The sequence below is a fragment of the Lipomyces doorenjongii genome, assembly GCF_038497915.1.
Source record: "Lipomyces doorenjongii strain NRRL Y-27504 unplaced genomic scaffold V1508scaffold_60, whole genome shotgun sequence".
Lineage (NCBI taxonomy): Eukaryota > Fungi > Ascomycota > Lipomycetes > Lipomycetales > Lipomycetaceae > Lipomyces > Lipomyces doorenjongii.
Window position 1 is genome coordinate 41538 of NW_027118127.1, and position 18809 is coordinate 60346.

Genomic DNA, 18809 nt, shown 5'->3' on the forward strand with positions numbered 1-18809 from the left:
TCCGAACGAGTGGGGAATCCCTCTGGCCGCTGACTCTCTTCTTCGGCCCCTTTAGTACCGCATTCTGTAGTAGCAGCATGAGCTTGATTCCGGACTTTGCGAAGCGGTGATTGTGCGGGCAGGTCGTCTTTGAATAGCTGGATGCTCAAGTCCGGCCGTCGCCAACGTGCAGACGCAGATGATATTGATGGAGCGGGTGAGGCGGTTGTTGATGACGCGGTCGTGAATGATACGGGAGAGGCAGATTGTAGACCTAACGACGACCCCGCTGTTCGTGGCGTAGTTGACGTCGGTGGTGATGAATGGATTTGCATATGCGCTCCCTGTGTTGGTGTGGGCGGGTGAAGTCGCGGTGCTGGTAACAGCGGGGCAGATTTCTGTGAAGCTGAAGCTGCGAGGAAAGAAATCGTGTTGTGACTGCGAATGTCAGCATGTATTTGAGTAAGTGAATAAATTCAGAGCGGAAATACCATCTTAATGAAATTCGCGCTGCTCCTGTCTCCATAGCCTGCACGATCCAATCTTGCAGGATCTCTTGAACCGGCAATCCAAACAACAGCGACAATATCGTAGCTTCCCTTTTTCGAAGTATTAGTATTTAGCCTAATATATGACAATACCAAATACTCACAAATAGTAAGCATTTGTCCGATATATTTCTCTTGCCTCCTTGATGAGGCCAGACCCGATCAGGATCCCGGTCGCTAAATGCACAGCCTCGACATCATCGCCAAAAGCCTCCTTATCCCTAAACAGCACTGTATCCGTAAATATACGTGCCATCTGCTGCTTTTCATTGCTAGGTCCTGGTGACAACGTGTCGTGTTGCAACGCAACAAGATGCATAGCGTACACCAGCCATGAAATCGAGACCGTCATATTCCGCGTCGAAGTGCTCGCTTGTAACGACGTCAGCGCCAGTTCAAGACCACGGACAGGATTATTCCCGCCCGCATCGCGGAGCCATATGTTCAGGATGATGCGAACGAAAGCGGAGGAGGTGGCGGGTGTGCCAGTTAGCACTCGCTGACGCTCCCACGCTACTAGATCTCGTACTGAGGTCCCTGCATATGCTGGTGGCCAACCAAAGAGTATTTCCAGTATCGTTCTTGACGTTGATGGTGCAGATGGCGAGAAATCCAGACCAGTGTCCGAGCCTTGCATAAGTTCGCCTAAATGACTAAACAGACAGTCTGGCAGAATCGGCTGCGGCATGGCAAGCTCTTGGTCTCCTTGCTCTTGGAAGCCAACCCCTTCAGTCGTGAATGTGTCCGGAAGCAGTGATTGTTGTTGCTGTCCATGTGTTGCCGTCACGGTCACGTCCGGCTCTGTCAATGTCCATATCGGAGACGTGACTCGGATTGCTGTAGCGGGAAATGCAGGCTGCTCGTTGTTATCGCCTTCCGTGACGTCTTCGTTCATCTCTTCGGTCGAGTTAGCTGCGAGAGCTTCTCGCGTGCCTCCCATAGCTACAACACTCTCGTCACGATCGGGAGACTGATTAAGATAATACGCAAGCAAATCTGATGACTTCCGCCTCAATATGCTCCCTTCCTTATCCTGCCGTGCTGTACCTGACGACCGTACCCTTGGTGGCGACAAGGTGAACGATTTCGGCGTATGCGGTATTCGCTCTGAACTCGATCTCACAAACGTGTCCAACTGGAGATTGGCATTCAATACTTCTCTGCAGTAGAGCAAGTCGTATATATGGAGCTTCATGGCGCTGTCGAGCACCCACGCTAACCCCGCGTCCCGATGGAGATCGACAGCTACAACCTGTGTGCCTTCTGGTGTCCGAATGGTTTCTTGAGCGCCGTTGTTCCGTCGTACGTCGTATATTATTAATGAGCTATGGCGTTAGCCTCGTCCAGATTATATACACGCAAGCAATCTTACTTTCCAACAAACTGAACGACACGACCGTTCTTACTCCATTTCAGAAACCTGTCGCCGCCTCCGGCACCGCTCACAGCAACGCCATGACGCAACCGGCGGATCAGATTCACGGATTTTCTGACATTAACACACCACACTTGGACCTCCTCCTCGTTTTCACTCGTCTCATCTTGACCTACATCTATGGGATTCGGAATTGGCGAATGGAGTATTGCAAGCATAAGTGACTCCGGGTCAGTAGAGGTAGGATGAAACGCCAATGTTACCGCAGGCCGCCCGGCAAGATCAGGCAATGTATGTATCACGTCGGGGACAAACAGGTTATCCGAATCTTTCTTATTCTTCGGCGACAGTCGACAAAGAAACGTGCTACCAGTTGCACACGCCACTGCAAACACATCGGGATCATGCGGACTCGACGCGACCGCTTTCACTTCTGATAGATCTGGAGTAGCGAAGACATGTATTGACGGTGGCGAAAAAGGGTCAGATAGATCAACTATTGCTAGCCGGGATGTGGGGAGCCCTTCATGGCATTAGCAAATGCTGCATTGACGTAATGCAACCACTCACCAAAAATTATCTCACGGCCTTCCATGTCCCAGCAACATGGCACACTTTGTAAATCTGATTTCGAATCCGCACATACAACTGTTCGTTCGCAAACACATAAAAGGTCTTCCGGCTCGCCTTCGGCAATATACCGCCAGACGGAGACCGCAAGCTGCGGGCTCGTTTGCACACAAGCGAAAGCAGAAGGGTCGCGTGGACGAGGATATACATATGAGAGCGCATCGAAGGCTGCCGGCTGTCGTTGTGGACTCAGAGTTGTCGGGGAGAGGAAGTGGAGAGTGGTATCATCGCGAAGGAGCAGGGCTCCCGCTGGCAAAACATGGAGAGAGGCCGGTATCCGTGGCGGTCCCATTTTGTGAGATGTCATTTAATTCTATTTAAGGAACGACAGAGATTGCGGTGAGGAGAGGACGAAGCACCATGCTGGAATTGTGGACTATAGAGACAATTGAGCTGAGAATGTTTTTAGTGCGGCCACGCTGACCCTGGTGAGGAATGTGAATGCTGACTTGCGGATAGCAACCAGGAGGTTGGAGCAGCGTAAAGCAGGCAGTGAGAAGAAATGCACTCGACGTAGCCGGGGGAGTTCGTCGTTGGTTGCTACGGTGTTTGATTTCTGGTGCAATAATCCAAATCAACGCACCAGGGGCAAGCGTGCGGCGCAGACGCGTGTATGCGGGTAACAATCTGTGCGCTCCTGACGCGTCGCCCGCAATTTCAATGGCGTGACTCGTGACCTGATGGACCTGGGTTCCCGTCGAATATAAATATATTACTGAGGCGGACCCTGACGAAAGGTCTTCGCAATCAAGGCCCCTCTCCGGGGTGGTGACCTAAGTTATCGCAGCCATCAATTTATAATATAAATTATACATTGTGTGTATGTCGTAGAGACTAGATAGACCCAATTGATGCAATATTTCCCGGCATTGCTCGAAAGACTGAGCTCACGCTGATATAAGTTGCAGTTAGTAGATATTCAAAACCTAAGTAAAATCGCAATCCTAATTAGTCCAATATTTCTCGCTTGTCGCAGACGGACACGGGCCGCATGGCCAATATGCCGTTATTCTACAAATGTCGATCGCACTCGCTGATTAAATTTCGTGGCTTCTCCGTCAATTCTCGTATGAGTAGCAGTGGACTTTTGAACTCAGTTCGATATGCTCACATTGAAATACAACACTTAACATATAGTATGATACACGAAAATCCATACTCTAGACTATACCGTACGCAATCCGAATCAAATGCCGATCTAACTATAAAGCCACACCTATATACAGACACATCCAACAAATTGCCATAACCCATTAATAAATAATAACACGTACAAATACACACGAATCCATAAATATTATACAAACCAATCTATGCAAACCAAGATGATGAAACAATCATTATGAAACCGAACCTCTCAAATTCAAAGCACAATACAAAACTCCGTAGCAAACCAAAATAAATAGCATAATGCCATTCGAAATCTATGACTCCGACCCACTGCTGTTTGACGACGGGCCTCCTAGCCGCATAGCCTCCTCATCAATATTCCACTTCAACGACCGACTCCATTCCTCCGTCATTTCTAGAACATTGTCAAGCACCTTGTCCTCGTCTACTGTCACACCACTGGTTATTCCGTACCGCGACGAAACCATACTAAAAGGATGTTGTGCGTCCTGAAAGGTAGTCCCTGTGTTATCGCCCGCCCCATGAAGTCCACTCCCTTCGTCGATACCCGCGCCAAACATATCTTCCAAGTCCAGCCCCATTTTGGTCATAAAATCATTACTATCAGTCGCCATCTCCTCGTTTACGCTGTCGATGTCGTTAATGATCATGAACGCACGCTTGGTCTGCCGATGATCGTTCGGCGGAGACTTGCTATTGATGGGTTCTGCAGGTTGTGCCGATTGCTGGCTCAATGGCTGCGATGGCGTATCCATCTGACCAGCAAATATGATTGGATTTGGCACATTATGATTGGCTCGGTAATTCGCAGGCGTCGACGTAGCTTCAGGTGGTGATGAAAATTTAAAGCTAGAAGGTGGCTGACCCGTCGGCTGTGATGCTCCTGGGAACGACTGGGACTTGGACTTGGACTGGGATTTGGACTGAGACTGGGACACCGACTGAGAGGCCGACTGCGACTGCGACATAGGATGCAATTGTGGTCTAGGCGAGATCTGCAGCACCTTAGAATTGCTAGCGGCCTGCATCGGCTCACTCGGTCGCGCGACGGCTGGCTTCTGCAATGATTTTGCTGTCTTCGTAGCAGATTGTTCAATCTTCGCTTTCATCTGGACAATCGGCCTCTCTTCGTTATCTTCAAGCGTAGTCGTACTACTATTCGATATATTTAATAGTGGATTTGTTCGAGGAGCGGCATCGACCGCTGGTACCGATTTATCTAGACCAGCAGCCGACGTAGTCGTCGAAGACGGCGTCTTAGACATAGATCCTGCGGGCCTCACGTGGTACACAAATGGCGATGCCGACGACAGTGACTGAGTTTGCTGAGTCTCGAAGTCGCCCATTGACGTTGTATAAGTGACATTCGGCGAATTTGCAACAATGATCGGAGGCTTGAACTGCGGCGTATTGGCAAACGTCTGTTGTGGAGCTCGAGGAACTAACGAGTCGTTAGTAGGTTATTGTAGTAAGCAAGATCACACCTACCAAACGCATCTCTCAACAGTTCACGCTGAGCAAACGCAACTTCCGCCTGAGTATCAGGGTACAAGGAGACTTCTCCAGGAGTAGCAGATGCAGTTGCAACATTCTGATTCTGATTATCTCCGGGTTTAGACTCGATTTTGCGTCTCTTGTCAGGCTCCCATTCCTCGGCTCTGACCCGATCAGCATCAGCACTAGCACGCTCTTTCTCCAGATCTTCGAGAGCCAATTTCTCTCGAATTTCTTTCATTGCCTGTTCTTCGCGTGCACGTTTTATAGCTTGATCGCGCTTCTTCTGCTCGGCTTGTTCCTTCTGCAGCTTCTGCTTTTCAGCTTTGGCACGTGCTTTCTCTTCCTTCGCCGCAGCCTTCTCGGCTTGAATCTGCTCCTTCCTCTTCTTTGGAGGACCACCGGAGCCGGCAGTTCGGCTATCTTTCCGCTTCATCGGAGCTTTCTCCTTCTCAGGCTGCTTTGGTGCCGCGTTCGCACTTGGCTGCACCTGGGTCCTGGATGGCATGTTCGGCTGAGGAGTGGGCGCAGCGGAAGGCAGGGCATGGTCAATTGGCTGCGACAACATATTCAGCTGTCTCTCAAACTCCAAAATGTCAACATCTTTTTCGTGAAGATGTTGCTTGGGTTGGGACGTCGCAGGCTGTCCCTGACCTTGTGAACCCATGGATGGATGGCGTATATCATACGAAACCTGGGAAACGGCGCACATGTGGCCGTCCGCCATCGAGCCTACTTGGACCTTACTTCTCTCAGCCAGGAAAGCCGAAGATTCTATTTTCTGCACGTTAGGCACAATTGCATGCACAGAGAATGACGCAGCTCGCTGGTGCGGATGGGACGCTCCACCTGGCGTAACGGGGCTATTGTTTGCCGATATGGCCTGATCAACAGTATATGCATTAGGCAGAGGTGATCCATGCCAAGTCGGGGCCATTATAGGAGACTCCGCAGCACTGACTGGAGTCAACTGATTAATTGGCGGGTGACCTGTATCAGACATCAATCCCGACACCTGTATGTGGCTGGCACGACCTGCGGGGGCACTCAATATACTCGCTTGAAGGTCCGACCAGTTGATTTTGGAGAACTCAAAAGAGTCCTCTGGTAAATTGAGCTGCTGTTGGAATTGCTGGGGCGGTGAGGGCTGTTGCTGCACGTGCTGTTGAGGAACAGACGGTAGCTGCTGTAATTCTTGCCGAAGCATCGGAACGGAAGACTGAGGTTGAAACTGAGCCACAATTTGTGGAGGCTGCTGTTGAGGCCATCTATAACCATTTTGTAGATTCACAGGATCTGAACCTGGCTGCTGCGATGCCGTATGACCAAACGTAGATGGTGAAGAACGCGAGGCTACCTCTCTACCATTTAGCGATACACTCCTTTGACTATAGGCCTGTGACACCGGCATTTGCGAAGACCGTTGAACGGAAGCCTGTTGAGACACCTGAGATGACGGTGGTCGGTCCCATCCTTCCAGCTCGTCCCATGCACCCTGAAATAATGCAGCCGATGCAATATATGGCGCGTCGCCAGTTCTCATGTATTGCTCCGATATGCGCTGCACTCTCGAGAAATCTGGCGGACGGTGATTCGGGGACGGTGGACAGAGAAGAAAATCTGCTGTCGGGTCCGCAGAGATCGATGAGGCAAGATCGTTCGCGAACAGGTCGACCAGCATGGCGTTGTTACTATTATCGGCGACGTAGTTGGAAATGTAGTCATTGCGGCTAAACTCAGCCGTATTTGAGAACACAGCCTGCACGGCACTCGGACCAGCGTCAAAAATGGCAGCAGTCAACGGGTCATGAGCGTACTGCTGATCAAGATATTGTTGCTGCGGAATGAACCCCTGTTCTAAATGCCGCTGATGTTGTTGCGATTGCTGAAGTTGCTGGGGCTGCTGCCGTTGTCGTTGCTGCTGACCCGGAAACTGCATCTGCATCTGCACCTGCTGCGAATGCCGGGGCACCATGGCAATTGCGGGCTGCTTATGCTGATACTGCACAGGCCCAGCGGGAATCTGCTGCTGTTGGATAAACGTTGCCTTCTTGTGGCCAGGGCCGGTGCGGTCAGGACCGTAGGCGGCTACGTAGTTTGCGGCCATGTCTATGGCCTCAGAAATTGATGATCACGTATCGCCGTTGTGGTGGGATAATTGAAAATAGCAGTCGGAGTAGAATTTGTTGACGGAAGGCGGCGAAAACGAAACGGCGAGTACAGGCCGGGCGCGGGCCACACTAGTATGATAATAGTTCTCTGGCGCCGGAGAAAAACCTCGACGGATAAGCTCCATCTTTGCATATCAACTGTGGGACATTGAGAATTATGCAGTAACCGCGCAACCGTAATGCACTTGTAGCGTTTGAGCCGCAGTGTGGTCTGCCCACCTGTCGTCGGCAGAAGCAAGCCGCCCAGTTGACGGCTGTTAACTCGTGAGCCGGCACTGATTTACTAATGGGCAAGTGCAGCGAACAGTGTCTAGCGTCTATGAACGAACCATCATGAATATCTCAGCAACTCAACATTCAATGATCGTCAACATGTTCTGTTCTGATACGATGCAGAGGCATTCAGTACTTGAAGAGATTGTCCGTTAGAGAAATGATGGCGCGACGGGCTACCCAGCGCGGTTGTTCCTATAACGACAGTATATATTAAGATTAGATAGCAGTACGAATACACCCACTTGTGCGTATCAGTGCAAAATAATTTGGAATCTAATAAAATATCCAATTTGCGATATGCCCGCACTGTGTAGCGATGACGAGGCAGCAAGCGAGATCGATCTATCCTAATACTATCACAATATGCAAATCTCGCAATTTAAAATTCGTTATTATATTGCGGCTTCATATACCTCGGTCTTGCCTGATCCTATAATTTATCGACACGACGCCACAGCTCTCGCTGCCTGTTGCCCTTAACTGTCCACAGATCCTCGCGTGCCCTCCAGCCCTAGTACTATTAAATCTTGTCGGTATGGGAGTATAAGCACGTGCATACAAGGCAATACGTCGACTCTGAGCCACATTATTTTCTTGGCATTATTAACCTAGTAAGCAGCGTGTGCGACCTGAACCTCATAGCCTGAGATGTTCGACAGCTGCTGTAATAGAAAGAATTACCATAGTAAAATAATCTGATTACAAACAACACAACACTTCGTACAGCATGATCAAGCTGTATGATATGGTCTACGGCCGACGTTTCAAACGGCCCTCGGAGATATGGTGCACCCGCTAAATTTATCAGTTCATGCAAATCCATCATCTGAATCATCTTCAACTTCTACTATGTCCTATACAAGGCGTTAGAACTACAAAATCTTTGAAATTTTGTCATTACCCAATACCATTGGTGCAATCCTCGACGTGCTCGTGCTGGATTGCCTGTTTGCTGCATCAGAAGCGCTAGAAGCGTTGCGTTGACTAGATAAACTCGTGAAATTCAATTTTGCTTGTAATGCGGTCTTCGGCGCAGACCGGGACCCTCGCTGACCGGTCGTTTGGCTCGACGCCGCTGGACCTCTGCTTGCTGGTGTCTTCCTCGTTGTTATAGCCCTAACATTTGAGGATTTTGGTGTCGGCGCCGGTTGAGATGCCCTCGTGGATTGCGACTTTGACACTCGCGATTGAGACGTTTTGGTTTTTCTATGCATAATCAATATGTTAATGCATGTACCGAGGAATCGATCAAGTTGGGGTAGGATGTGTACCTCCGGTCATACTCTACATCAGAACTATCTTCAAGCATGACATCATCCTCTTCATCAATACTGTCATCATCCTCACCACCCACGAAAAGTGAAGCATCGGCTGGCATACGCACATTTCTATGAACACGATTGTAAGACATCGAGACCTCCATTTGCGAACTCAAATATTTACTCACCTCGCAGGCTGCACTCGCTTAGAAGGTGCTCTCCTTTTGGGACCGTCCTCGCCAACACTGCTGTCCTCTTCGTCGGTGATAGGCATTTTTGCACTTCTTCCCCTACTAGTTGTGCCTTTGCTTCGTTTATTTGCTGATGCAACTTCGGCATGGTGACGCTTAGATGGGACCACTTTTTCGCCGGACTGTGGTACCTGATTGGCACTGGCCATCTATGGCGATTGTATTAGCATTAAGCATCACTATCCAACACCGCATGAAACACCGTACAACATGTTCTAACTCTTCCTCGCCGACGTCACCAAGACTCATTAGTCGCTTCATTTGTTTCTCAAGCGTTTCGTCGACAAACCTGTTATACAACGTCAGACTATTTGACACAAGTTTGCCCTATTGGTCTTACGTTTTGATAGCCTGCTTGTCGTCCTTGTCGACATATTGACTTATTGCGTCATTCATCCCAGCTGCAGGCAAAACGTCCAGCGTCTGCTGCTTCAAGAATTCCTCAACAAGCGATTGAACTTTTATGTGATCGAGATCAACGGCATCAATCACGTCAATTGCTTCACCCACAGCATTTGTCCTTTCTATAGTTACTTGATTAGAGTCAATTGATCATTAGATACCAAAACTTTTACGTACTAGTAGTAGCGCTCTTTTTCCTGTAGAATTGCACAACATCATTGACGTTGGCAACTTTTCCCACAAATCGATTTGAAAACCTTCGCGGATTCTCTACTTCATATCCACCAGAATACTCAACCTGTACAGTGTCAGTAATTGAAATGGTAAATCAATACTAGATACTCACTCTTAGCCGGATAAGCGGAAGAGGGGGATCCTCGTCTGTTAACAGCTCCCCGTTCACATCAGAGTTAGCCTGGGTCCACTGCTCGTTCGCCTGCTCAATCAATTCCGTAACCTGTTGCATCAGCCATCGAATCACCTGACCCTTATTTTTCGAACTGGCCACAAAGCCACAATCTCTTGCCAAAATAACTTCTTTCATGACGAAGGGACGCACAGTCTTCAGCTTGATCGATTCCAATTCATATTTTGATCCCTCTATCGACAACAGCCCGACAAATCTAGAATTATTAACGTCATTATTTTCGTGCAAACTGATCTAGCAAGCCGTACTTCTCTACAGCTTCTCCTTCACACAAACTAGTCACCACTGAACTTCCAGGTTGGATAACATCAAAACCCTGTTCCGGATTATGCTGCGGGCCCATAATACATTCGTGTTCATGTCCCCATATAACCAGATCCAGAAATCGCGGTAAAAAGTTCTCTGGCAAGTATCCGGTTTCCGAGTGGGCATGACTATTCTACATTTAGCACTGCCTGTTACATCGCCTATCAATAACATACTGATTCTGGTGCAGTGCCATAATGCTGAACCACTTATCAGACCCGTCTTCTTCGCTTTCTGGTCGCAGGAATTTAACTTTGTGATCCCGGAAAGTGCGGTGTAATCGTTCATCACGAACGTTAGCCATGCCATATAGTGCCAAATTCGTATATCCTTTTCGGAACAATAGCGGCGTTAATGTAACGTTGTCGTTTTCGGGAACTCGCCCGAAGTGGTTGACGAGTCCGGTGACGGATAGTATGTCCAGCGCCGCCAGATTGCCATCCTACCGAACACCGTAAGTACTAGCCACAATCAATGCTCTATAGCAGTACATACTCCACTTGCGTCATCGTGATTACCACTTATAGCCAACACGGGAATCGCTACATTAATGTCTGGGTCTTCGTAGTTAATGTGTCCGAATCTGTACACTCATTAGTTCGTCCCCATAAGTGATTGTACGATCATACGTACGCATCTCTCAAAGCAAGTTCCGCTTCACTCAGCAATTCCAGCTCGCATGGTTTATCGCCGTAGCATGTCGCACGTAGAGTTTTCAGGACTTGGTACATCGCTTTTCTAGAGGGCTTGTTCTCGTGGAAGAGATCGCCTGCTAATAGAACCATGTCCACCTTAAGATAAATCAGCAACTGCTGATGACCTTGTCTGCAAAGTACCTACGTCACGCTCTTTCGCTAGTACCATAACCTCATGGAACGTCTTCCAAGAGTCATCGCCTCGGATCGGATCGCGTTCATTGTATCCAACGTGGTTGTCAGAAGAAATTAATATTCGTATCGTATTTGGACCTGAAGTAATGAATTAGATATTGCCATTACACGCCTATTATTTTAACATACTATTAGGGATTCGTGACGCCGGCGCCATATTTGCTGTTGGTGCCCCGGCTTTCTGTGGTCGGCACCCGTTTAGCTCAATTGAATGTCGTAATTCACCGTGATGTTTGTTCACGCGTCGATGTTGATCTACCAAGCTTAACATTACGCATCGGCCCCGCGTTGGGCGAAAACGGGCACGGGGCTTGCTGCAAGTTTATAATGGAGCAACGGCACCCAAAGTGTTCCAGCACTGTGCCTTAATACATTGCAGCCCTTCCATACCCATTATATAGTATCAGATCGCGAAATTAGTGGACTTAGAACTCAATCAGATATGTAATATACATATAAATTTCTAAGCTACAGTGACTCTGTATATGCGAAAGCATACGCACGTTGGGTGTGCATTATCCGAAATATTTTCGATATATGTAAATGCAAGCAACAAAGCAAGGAGCATTAGATCAGCAATAACAAACTGTCAACCTCCGTAACATTGCCAATATCAATATATAATTTTTTACTAAGGCATATCTGAGGGGTATAAGGAAGCAGATGGTGTACAAAAGGAACATAAAACCACAGCAGCAACGTAGCAATAACCTAATGCTTGATGTCACTAGTCGTGTCTCGTGTTGGTTCGCGACCGAGTAATAACCGTTGTAAATGTAGTTGCTGCCATTGCCATCTGATCTATGCAAGGCGCGTCCGTAGCTTCATTGATAGCCGACGGGACCTACTACTGTTAATACGAAGCAAATAAAATGACGCTTGTTCAGCTTACGCACTTCCGCGCCTTAGGTTGGCGCGGCTGACTGCCTGATGAAGTTGCCTATAGTCATATTGAATTAATTACGCCATATATACAAATTCTGAATAAATACCTTTCTCTTTCGAGATTTAGCTGGCGCTTTCGTAGCCGGCCTTTTTCCTGGTTCCAGTATCTGGTCATTTGTCTGCGAAATAACTGCTGGTGTTTGTGTCTGATTTTTCTCGACATCCACACTCGCTGCTGTTTCTCTGTTATCATGCTGACCATCAGTTGTATTCTGCCCAGCCGTCGAAGGAGCTTTATTAGATTCTGTTGAACCCTCTGGAGATTGACTAACACCTGTACGCATAACATTTTGGACCATTTCATTAAACGCGTCCGCAGACGACTGAGTACTGTCAGATTTTTCCCCCTCGAAGTGCGAGAATGACCTAGCTCGAACACATTTATCATCTGAAGAGTGATCGCTGGTTGAATTGGATTGTTGGATAATATCAATGGGTGGTTTTGGCACAGAGAATATACTGGGGACGCTTAAAACAACCTTGGGTCGTCCATCCTCGTATTCTTTCAGCTTCTTAGAAACCTTTAAACTAGTTAGTTCAGAGCATGCCAATAATGCACAATCTTCAAAACCTCTTCTAAACTCTTCCTTAAAGCCGATATCTCATCTGCTTTGCCCTCTAGGTCTACTGCAGTTCTAATCGCATCACCAATTAGTTGGTCGACTCTCTCCTGAGTTCGACTGTGAGAGTCTATTTCAGATTGCTAAATAATGTCAGTTCCAGCTCTTATAGCTAGCAAACGAGAAAAAATACCAAGAGCTTTTCCAAATGTGTCTTATCAGTTTGAATTTTATCGAGCTGCATGCGGAACTTCTCTACCTTAGTAGCGTGCGATTTCATCATATTGTTTTTCTCCATCTCGTAATCCTGTCTAGCTTGTAAGAATTGTATCTCTTTCTTCGCCATCTCCGATTCGTATGCTGCCCGTCCCTTGAACAATACGTTAGTTAATCAAGGTATACCAAAGACAATGAATATCTCTAACCTGCTCCATAAGATTTTCTTCCTTTGCTTGATGCTGTTCTAGTAATTTATCGGTGTCCGCCAATTTTTTCTAAACATTTCATTAGCGAAGGATATCAGTTTACACAATTTATCGTATATACCTCGATCTGTTGGCGACTCTCAATGGCTATTGTCAGTTTCTCTTGTAGCTTCATATTCTCACTTTCTAACATCCCATATTTCTCTGTCAAGTTCGCAATCTCCAATTTCGCCTGTTCCAACGTATCCTTAGTAACCATCGTCTCCTTGTTATCCGCGAGCTGTTTCTGCAGAACTCCAATTTCGGACTTATCACGCTCAATAGTTTTCTCTCGATCAACTATTGTTATCCTAAGAGAGGTGTTTTCGCCTTGAAGCATAGTATTTTCATCTCTAATGGCCGCCATTTGCGAAGAGAGGACGGAGAGATCGTGTTGTAGAGCGTCTCGTAGATCAGCGATTGCCTTGTGGAGAATTTCACGCTGTCGGTCACTATTCGCAAATTTGTCCGTCAAATCGGTGCTGCTGCTAATAGTCCTGAACACCATTAGAACCTCTTTATTTCGGAGATTGGCACAAGCATACTTTTCTTGGATCTCCTGCGATAGCTTTCGAATGCTGTCAATCATGGAGATATGTTCCTGAAACCTCACATCCATGATATCTTCGAATCTATTCCGCATTTAGAATCCATACACACGTCAACGTCCGAATATTAAGACACACCTCGATATTCTGTCCTCAATCATTTTGAATGCAATCGTCTTCTCCTCATTGTATTTTTCGGTCAAGGATTCATTCAAACCTGTCAACTTCTGAATTTGGTCCTCAAGAGACAAAACCTTGCTCCTTTCTTCCACTAGAAGGCCGGACTTGTCGTCAAGCTTATCTTGCAACATCTCACAGGTCATAGATTCTAATTCGGAGTTAGTTATAGTTATGGCCCGTTAACGATGAACACACTCGAATGAAGCTCTTTGTCGAGATCATGCAGCTTGTGTGATATTCCAGCATCAAGCTGACGAGTGGATTCAATATCGCGCCTTCCCACGTAAACATCGCTCTTGAGCTCTACAAGAGCCAACTTCACCCCGTCAATTCTAGTAACAAATTCATCCATTCCGTGTCGGAGAGATTCGCGGTCGACGCCAATCTGCACTATGGTCTCATTCAGGCTTTGAAATCGCTCTTTTAGTAAACGAACTGATGCCTTAGCGCGCGTGAGTTCTTCTTTGGTAGAAGATAACAAATCAAGCGAAGATGCCAATTCTTGCTCGACCCGTGACTTCTCGTGCTGAAGCGTATTTAGAGCACCAAGAATAGGATCAAGTGGCTCGTCTGTAGATGTTGGAGACGTCTTAGGAATAACTGTCGGCGTTCCTGCAAATTTCCTGATATTTGTCGGAAATTTTACCAGTCCAGGCGACCGCGGAACGGGGAGATGCTCCGTCTGATCTTGACTGGTCAGTCTTGCTGTAGAGGTTCTAGCTGCCGATTTCGGTGGTGACTTTTGAACAGGTTGCAAGGACTCTACTTTCTTTATCAATAGCGAGTCATCGTCTTCTGTCAAACTAGGTATTTCCGCAAACGACGAATTAGCAAAACTAGAATCCAGCGAATCCTTGTTCGTGAGATGTGCGAAGCTAAATGCAGGTATAGCTTTCGGGCCCGACGGCAGTACATCCACCATTGACTTCCGATAGCCTTGCAAGACATGACTCTTGGGAGGGGGGCTTTCCAGCGTCAAAATATCCTCCATGAATGACGGCGACTCGACGCTTACAGCAATCCAGCTATTTGTAGCGGGCGTAGAGGGCGAAGAAGGTGTCATACTAGACAAACTATTTGCGCTGCCATGTAATAACTTGAACTCGTCCGATGTTGACTTCTCTGGTGCGATTGGTGCGATGTTAGACGACGGCGAGACGGACTGTCGCTTGTTTTGATCGGGCTGGACAGCCTTCGTCGAGGAATTCAGCACGGATTTGCTAGAATCCTGCTTTCCTGGGCCTTTTGGTGCTGGATTCATGCGAAAAAAATTGGGCGCTGGCGGGATGTCGATGAATGAGCGACTGAAGCCAGAAGTCTCCGGCGGCATGGCTGCGGAGAACGTGGGATCCAGCACTTCCCGATGCAACTGATAACACAACTAGCTTTGAAGCCTATATGTGAGGATTAGATCGATGGCTGCAAATGAAGAATGGTGTGAATATTGCGGGTGAGGATCGAATGCGGATCCCGAAGAATGAGATGAGATGAGATGAGATGAGATGGGGTTAGGCGTAGTAAGGAGATGTTCGCGATGCGGAGTGGCTCGCACAGTACAGTATGGTTGCCACGCCAACGACATCGTAAGCAAGAGCGCGACTTAAGTTTATCAGGTGAGGGTACCGCCGCACTGCTCTAGCCCAGTTGGGTCGCAGGTTTGTTTACTATAAACCCAGTCGTCCTGCTTGGGGGGCTCACGATATTTTCGGATATTTATTCTTCCCGGTACTTCGCACAATTTCCTCAATTGTTGTGCAATATAAAATCAATGGATCGGCAAAATCCTGGATCAAGCTACAATGGCCCAGCTCGTGATGATAATTCGAAAATAAAAGAGAGCTCAAAGCCACTTTCGGTTTCAGGTTAGTCACTCACATATTTCACTATGAGTAGATCATGCTTTCTCACTCATTTGGCAGGACCATATCGACCAGTTTTAACCTTGAGTTCTAAAGAGAAAGGCTTGCCATCATCCGCGCCATTTGCCAGTTGGCTGGAGCCATTGTCTCCGAATGCATCTGAATGGCATTCCAAGAAGGATGTCATGATTTTGAAAGGTCTATCCGTTAGCGCACAGCCAACGAGCTCTACAAAAGTTGATGTCGAGAGACGGCCAGTTTCAGGAGGTAAGTTCGCCAACCGGCCAAAATCTCGCAATCTTGGCAGGTCCGCCGCATCAATTGCTACTGGTACGGCGGGCCCTGGGTCTAGCAAACACTCTGGTATTATAGTTATCGAGGATAGTCCTCAGACAGTGAACAGCAGTAACAGCGCGAAATACGCCCTCAAATCCTCCACTGAAGTCCAATTCTCATCGAATCCATATTCCCCATTTGCGGAGCGCCTTGACTCTGTGAATCAAATATTTGGCTCTTCTGCCACCTGTCGGTCTAAGACGCCAAATCGTGAACAGCCTTACGATGACATCCCTTTCACATCTGCAGGTATAGTTGCGCGGTGTACTTACGACATGGTGGCCCTAACCCATTACAGACTATAGATATATGTCATCGGATGACGTAGCTAGCTCGTTGAAGGATATTTTTACTAGCGCGTCCGCTAGTAAAGAAAAGAAGGAGATTGCAACCGCAGGAGACCACGTTGTAGAAGGATTAAAGGTGAAGCTCCTGGACCATCAAGTGGAGGGACTGAAGTTTCTACTAAGTCGAGAAGACAATGATATTAAGCACAAAGGCGGTATGCTTTGTGATGATGTACGTATTTGGATGATATCAACCTTGTTCGAGGCGAGACTAACTTATGAAGATGGGTTTGGGCAAAACGGTTCAATCGATTGCCTTAATATTGTCACATAAGAAAGACAATGAAGTCCACAAGTCGAAGAATGGTTGCAAATCCACTCTCGTCGTAGCTCCGTTGGCATTGATCAACCAATGGGCGACAGAGATCAAGACTAAAGCACCTAGCCTATCTGTCCTAATTTATCATGGACAATCACGCACAAAGTCGGAGCTAGTCCTCAAGAAATATGACGTGGTTATTACTACTTACCAGCTAGTCGCCTCAGAAAACCAAAACAATGGCGCTCTATTTAAATTGGACTGGTGGCGTCTTATTCTGGATGAAGCTCACACAATTAAGAACAAGTCGTCCCAATCAGCGCAAGCAGCTTGTGCTCTCCATGGTCTTAACCGCTGGGCTCTTACTGGAACTCCTCTTCAGAACAATATTGATGAACTTCATTCCATGTTTAAATATTTACTAATTCCACCACTCTCGGATCCAGTATTTTGGAAGGACAAGATCAGCCGACCCGCAGCTGCCGGACGCGGAAAGCTCGCTATGAAACGGTTGCAAGTGGTTTTGGCACAGGTAATGCTAAGGCGGACTAAGGATGTTTTGGTCGAAAATGGAATGAAATTACCAAAGCGAGTTGTCCATAAATCAACTATTGTTCTTACTGAGCCGGAAAGAGCATTTTATGACAATTTGGAGCAGAAGATGGGCAATAAGATGCAAGATTTGATCGGAGAGGGCGGCCAGAAGTACATGAGCGTTCTGCTGCTGCTTCTCAGATTAAGACAGGGTATCATTTGGTTCGTTTCTATATTGTCGAGCATAAAATATGCTGACCGTTTGATGTAGCATGTAATCATACGGCATTAGTTGCCTCCAAACTTTCAGAGAATAGTGACGCCGTCACGCCGCCCGCTCCAGAGCCCACTAAGACCATCAGCAAGTCTACGGTCTCCCAGAACGAAATTGATGATTTAGCTGATTTGCTCGGTGATATGACCGTCGATATTCGGAAGTGTACAATATGCCAGACAGAGTAGGATCAAAGCTGTTTTTTAATCTCAGTTCGTCACTGACGAATGAATAGTCTCTCTAATGAAGAATCCAAGCAACGTGCCGAATTCTGCAAATACTGTCGATCTATTTTTGTATCTCAGGGTATTGATGGGACGATTCCTAGTTCGAAGATAGTCCATCTGCTGTCCGTATTAAAATCGGACCCTTTGAGAAAGACAATAATCTTCAGTCAATTCACAACTATGCTGGACATCATTGAGCCCTTTCTGAAAAATCAGGGAATTGTTTTTGTCAGATGTAAGTCCCATCAAATTATTGCCTGTGACCTCTTGTAGCTCATAACACACATCAGATGATGGATCTATGCGTCCTCAAAATCGAGTTCAGTCGCTAGACAAGCTAGCCAACAATCCTCAAGTCACTGTGCTCTTATGCTCCCTGAAATGTGGCGCTCTAGGATTAAATCTGACTTGTGCTTCACGCGTCTTATTGGTCGACCCGTGGTGGAACCCAATGGTATCTGAGCAGGCGATTGATAGAGTCCATAGAATCGGTCAGACACGCGACGTCGATGTCTACGAAATCACAGCAGAGAACACTGTCGAGGAGAGGATTCTTAAACTCCAAGAACAGAAGAGACAACTAGCGAGAGGTGTGATGGACGATAAGGCAGGCAAGCTCAATGTAAACAGGCTTACCAGGGACGAGATTCTGTTCTTATTCAACAGATCTCACGACGCACAGGATGTGTAGCCTGCTTTGCCGTTTAGGTTGGATTTTAGTGATTTAGAGATAGTGTAAGGTAGAGTTATTTGGTATCACATGTAATACGCAATATACCATCATTGGATATATATCACAGTCAACAGGTCGATATAGTAACCCATAATGTCGTGACGGAACGGAAATTGCATAAGATGATAGCCGTGTTGGCCATGGACCTGCTAATACAGAATGGTGCCCGGTTCTACGCCTGGCATGCGCCTTAAGTCCATCAACAGATGCCCACATAGACGTTACAGCTAAACTTGAGCTTCCTTGACATCCAAAGGAATATTTACGTGAGAAGCCTAAAGAAAAGTGAAGGGCGACTCGAGTTGACTACGAGCCAACTCACGGAATCGCAAGTGGAGCCAAGTTTGCCAGAGCAAAGTCCAAGTGACGTGGAGTTAATCAGTTAAAGCCGACTGTAGTGCACT

At 47.2% G+C, this 18809-nt stretch overlaps 6 protein-coding genes across 6 annotated transcripts; 1 reads left to right on the top strand and 5 right to left on the bottom strand.

The window, feature by feature from the left end:
• Positions 1 to 253: 253 nt before the first annotated feature.
• Positions 254 to 2839, bottom strand: V1508DRAFT_359289 (uncharacterized protein; the record flags this gene model as incomplete). The annotated part of the gene is made up of 4 exons (XM_066937098.1): positions 254 to 578; positions 632 to 1852; positions 1900 to 2425; positions 2473 to 2839. 4 exons carry the CDS (start codon positions 2837 to 2839, stop codon positions 254 to 256), a joined length of 2439 nt encoding a protein of 812 aa, XP_066793760.1.
• Positions 2840 to 3624: 785 nt separating this feature from the next.
• Positions 3625 to 7383, bottom strand: V1508DRAFT_423670 (uncharacterized protein). The gene is made up of 2 exons (XM_066941206.1): positions 5152 to 7383; positions 3625 to 5104 (listed from the first exon to the last, which is right to left on the bottom strand). The coding sequence occupies exons 1-2, from the start codon at positions 7262 to 7264 to the stop codon at positions 3957 to 3959; spliced, it is 3261 nt and encodes a 1086-aa protein (XP_066793761.1). The 5' UTR covers positions 7265 to 7383; the 3' UTR covers positions 3625 to 3956.
• Positions 7384 to 8413: 1030 nt separating this feature from the next.
• On the bottom strand, positions 8414 to 11296 carry V1508DRAFT_434532 (Mre11 DNA-binding presumed domain-containing protein; the record flags this gene model as incomplete). The annotated part of the gene is made up of 14 exons (XM_066942029.1): positions 8414 to 8458; positions 8513 to 8810; positions 8876 to 8992; positions 9052 to 9263; positions 9322 to 9403; positions 9455 to 9638; positions 9694 to 9814; positions 9863 to 10139; positions 10192 to 10377; positions 10426 to 10691; positions 10745 to 10832; positions 10883 to 11040; positions 11090 to 11217; positions 11269 to 11296. 14 exons carry the CDS (start codon positions 11294 to 11296, stop codon positions 8414 to 8416), a joined length of 2190 nt encoding a protein of 729 aa, XP_066793762.1.
• Positions 11297 to 12616: 1320 nt separating this feature from the next.
• Positions 12617 to 13751, bottom strand: V1508DRAFT_406060 (uncharacterized protein; the record flags this gene model as incomplete). Its single annotated transcript, XM_066938741.1, has 4 exons — positions 12617 to 12787; positions 12838 to 13014; positions 13070 to 13138; positions 13191 to 13751. The coding sequence occupies 4 exons, from the start codon at positions 13749 to 13751 to the stop codon at positions 12617 to 12619; spliced, it is 978 nt and encodes a 325-aa protein (XP_066793763.1).
• A 217-nt stretch (positions 13752 to 13968) lies between these two features.
• On the bottom strand, positions 13969 to 15255 carry V1508DRAFT_249664 (uncharacterized protein). The gene has a single exon (XM_066936381.1). The coding sequence runs from the start codon at positions 15164 to 15166 to the stop codon at positions 14006 to 14008; it is 1161 nt and encodes a 386-aa protein (XP_066793764.1). The 5' UTR covers positions 15167 to 15255; the 3' UTR covers positions 13969 to 14005.
• A 349-nt stretch (positions 15256 to 15604) lies between these two features.
• V1508DRAFT_451110 (SNF2 family N-terminal domain-containing protein) lies at positions 15605 to 18363 on the top strand (the record flags this gene model as incomplete). Its single annotated transcript, XM_066942495.1, has 7 exons — positions 15605 to 15698; positions 15756 to 16280; positions 16330 to 16550; positions 16603 to 17383; positions 17443 to 17629; positions 17681 to 17907; positions 17963 to 18363. 7 exons carry the CDS (start codon positions 15605 to 15607, stop codon positions 18361 to 18363), a joined length of 2436 nt encoding a protein of 811 aa, XP_066793765.1.
• Positions 18364 to 18809: the final 446 nt, after the last annotated feature.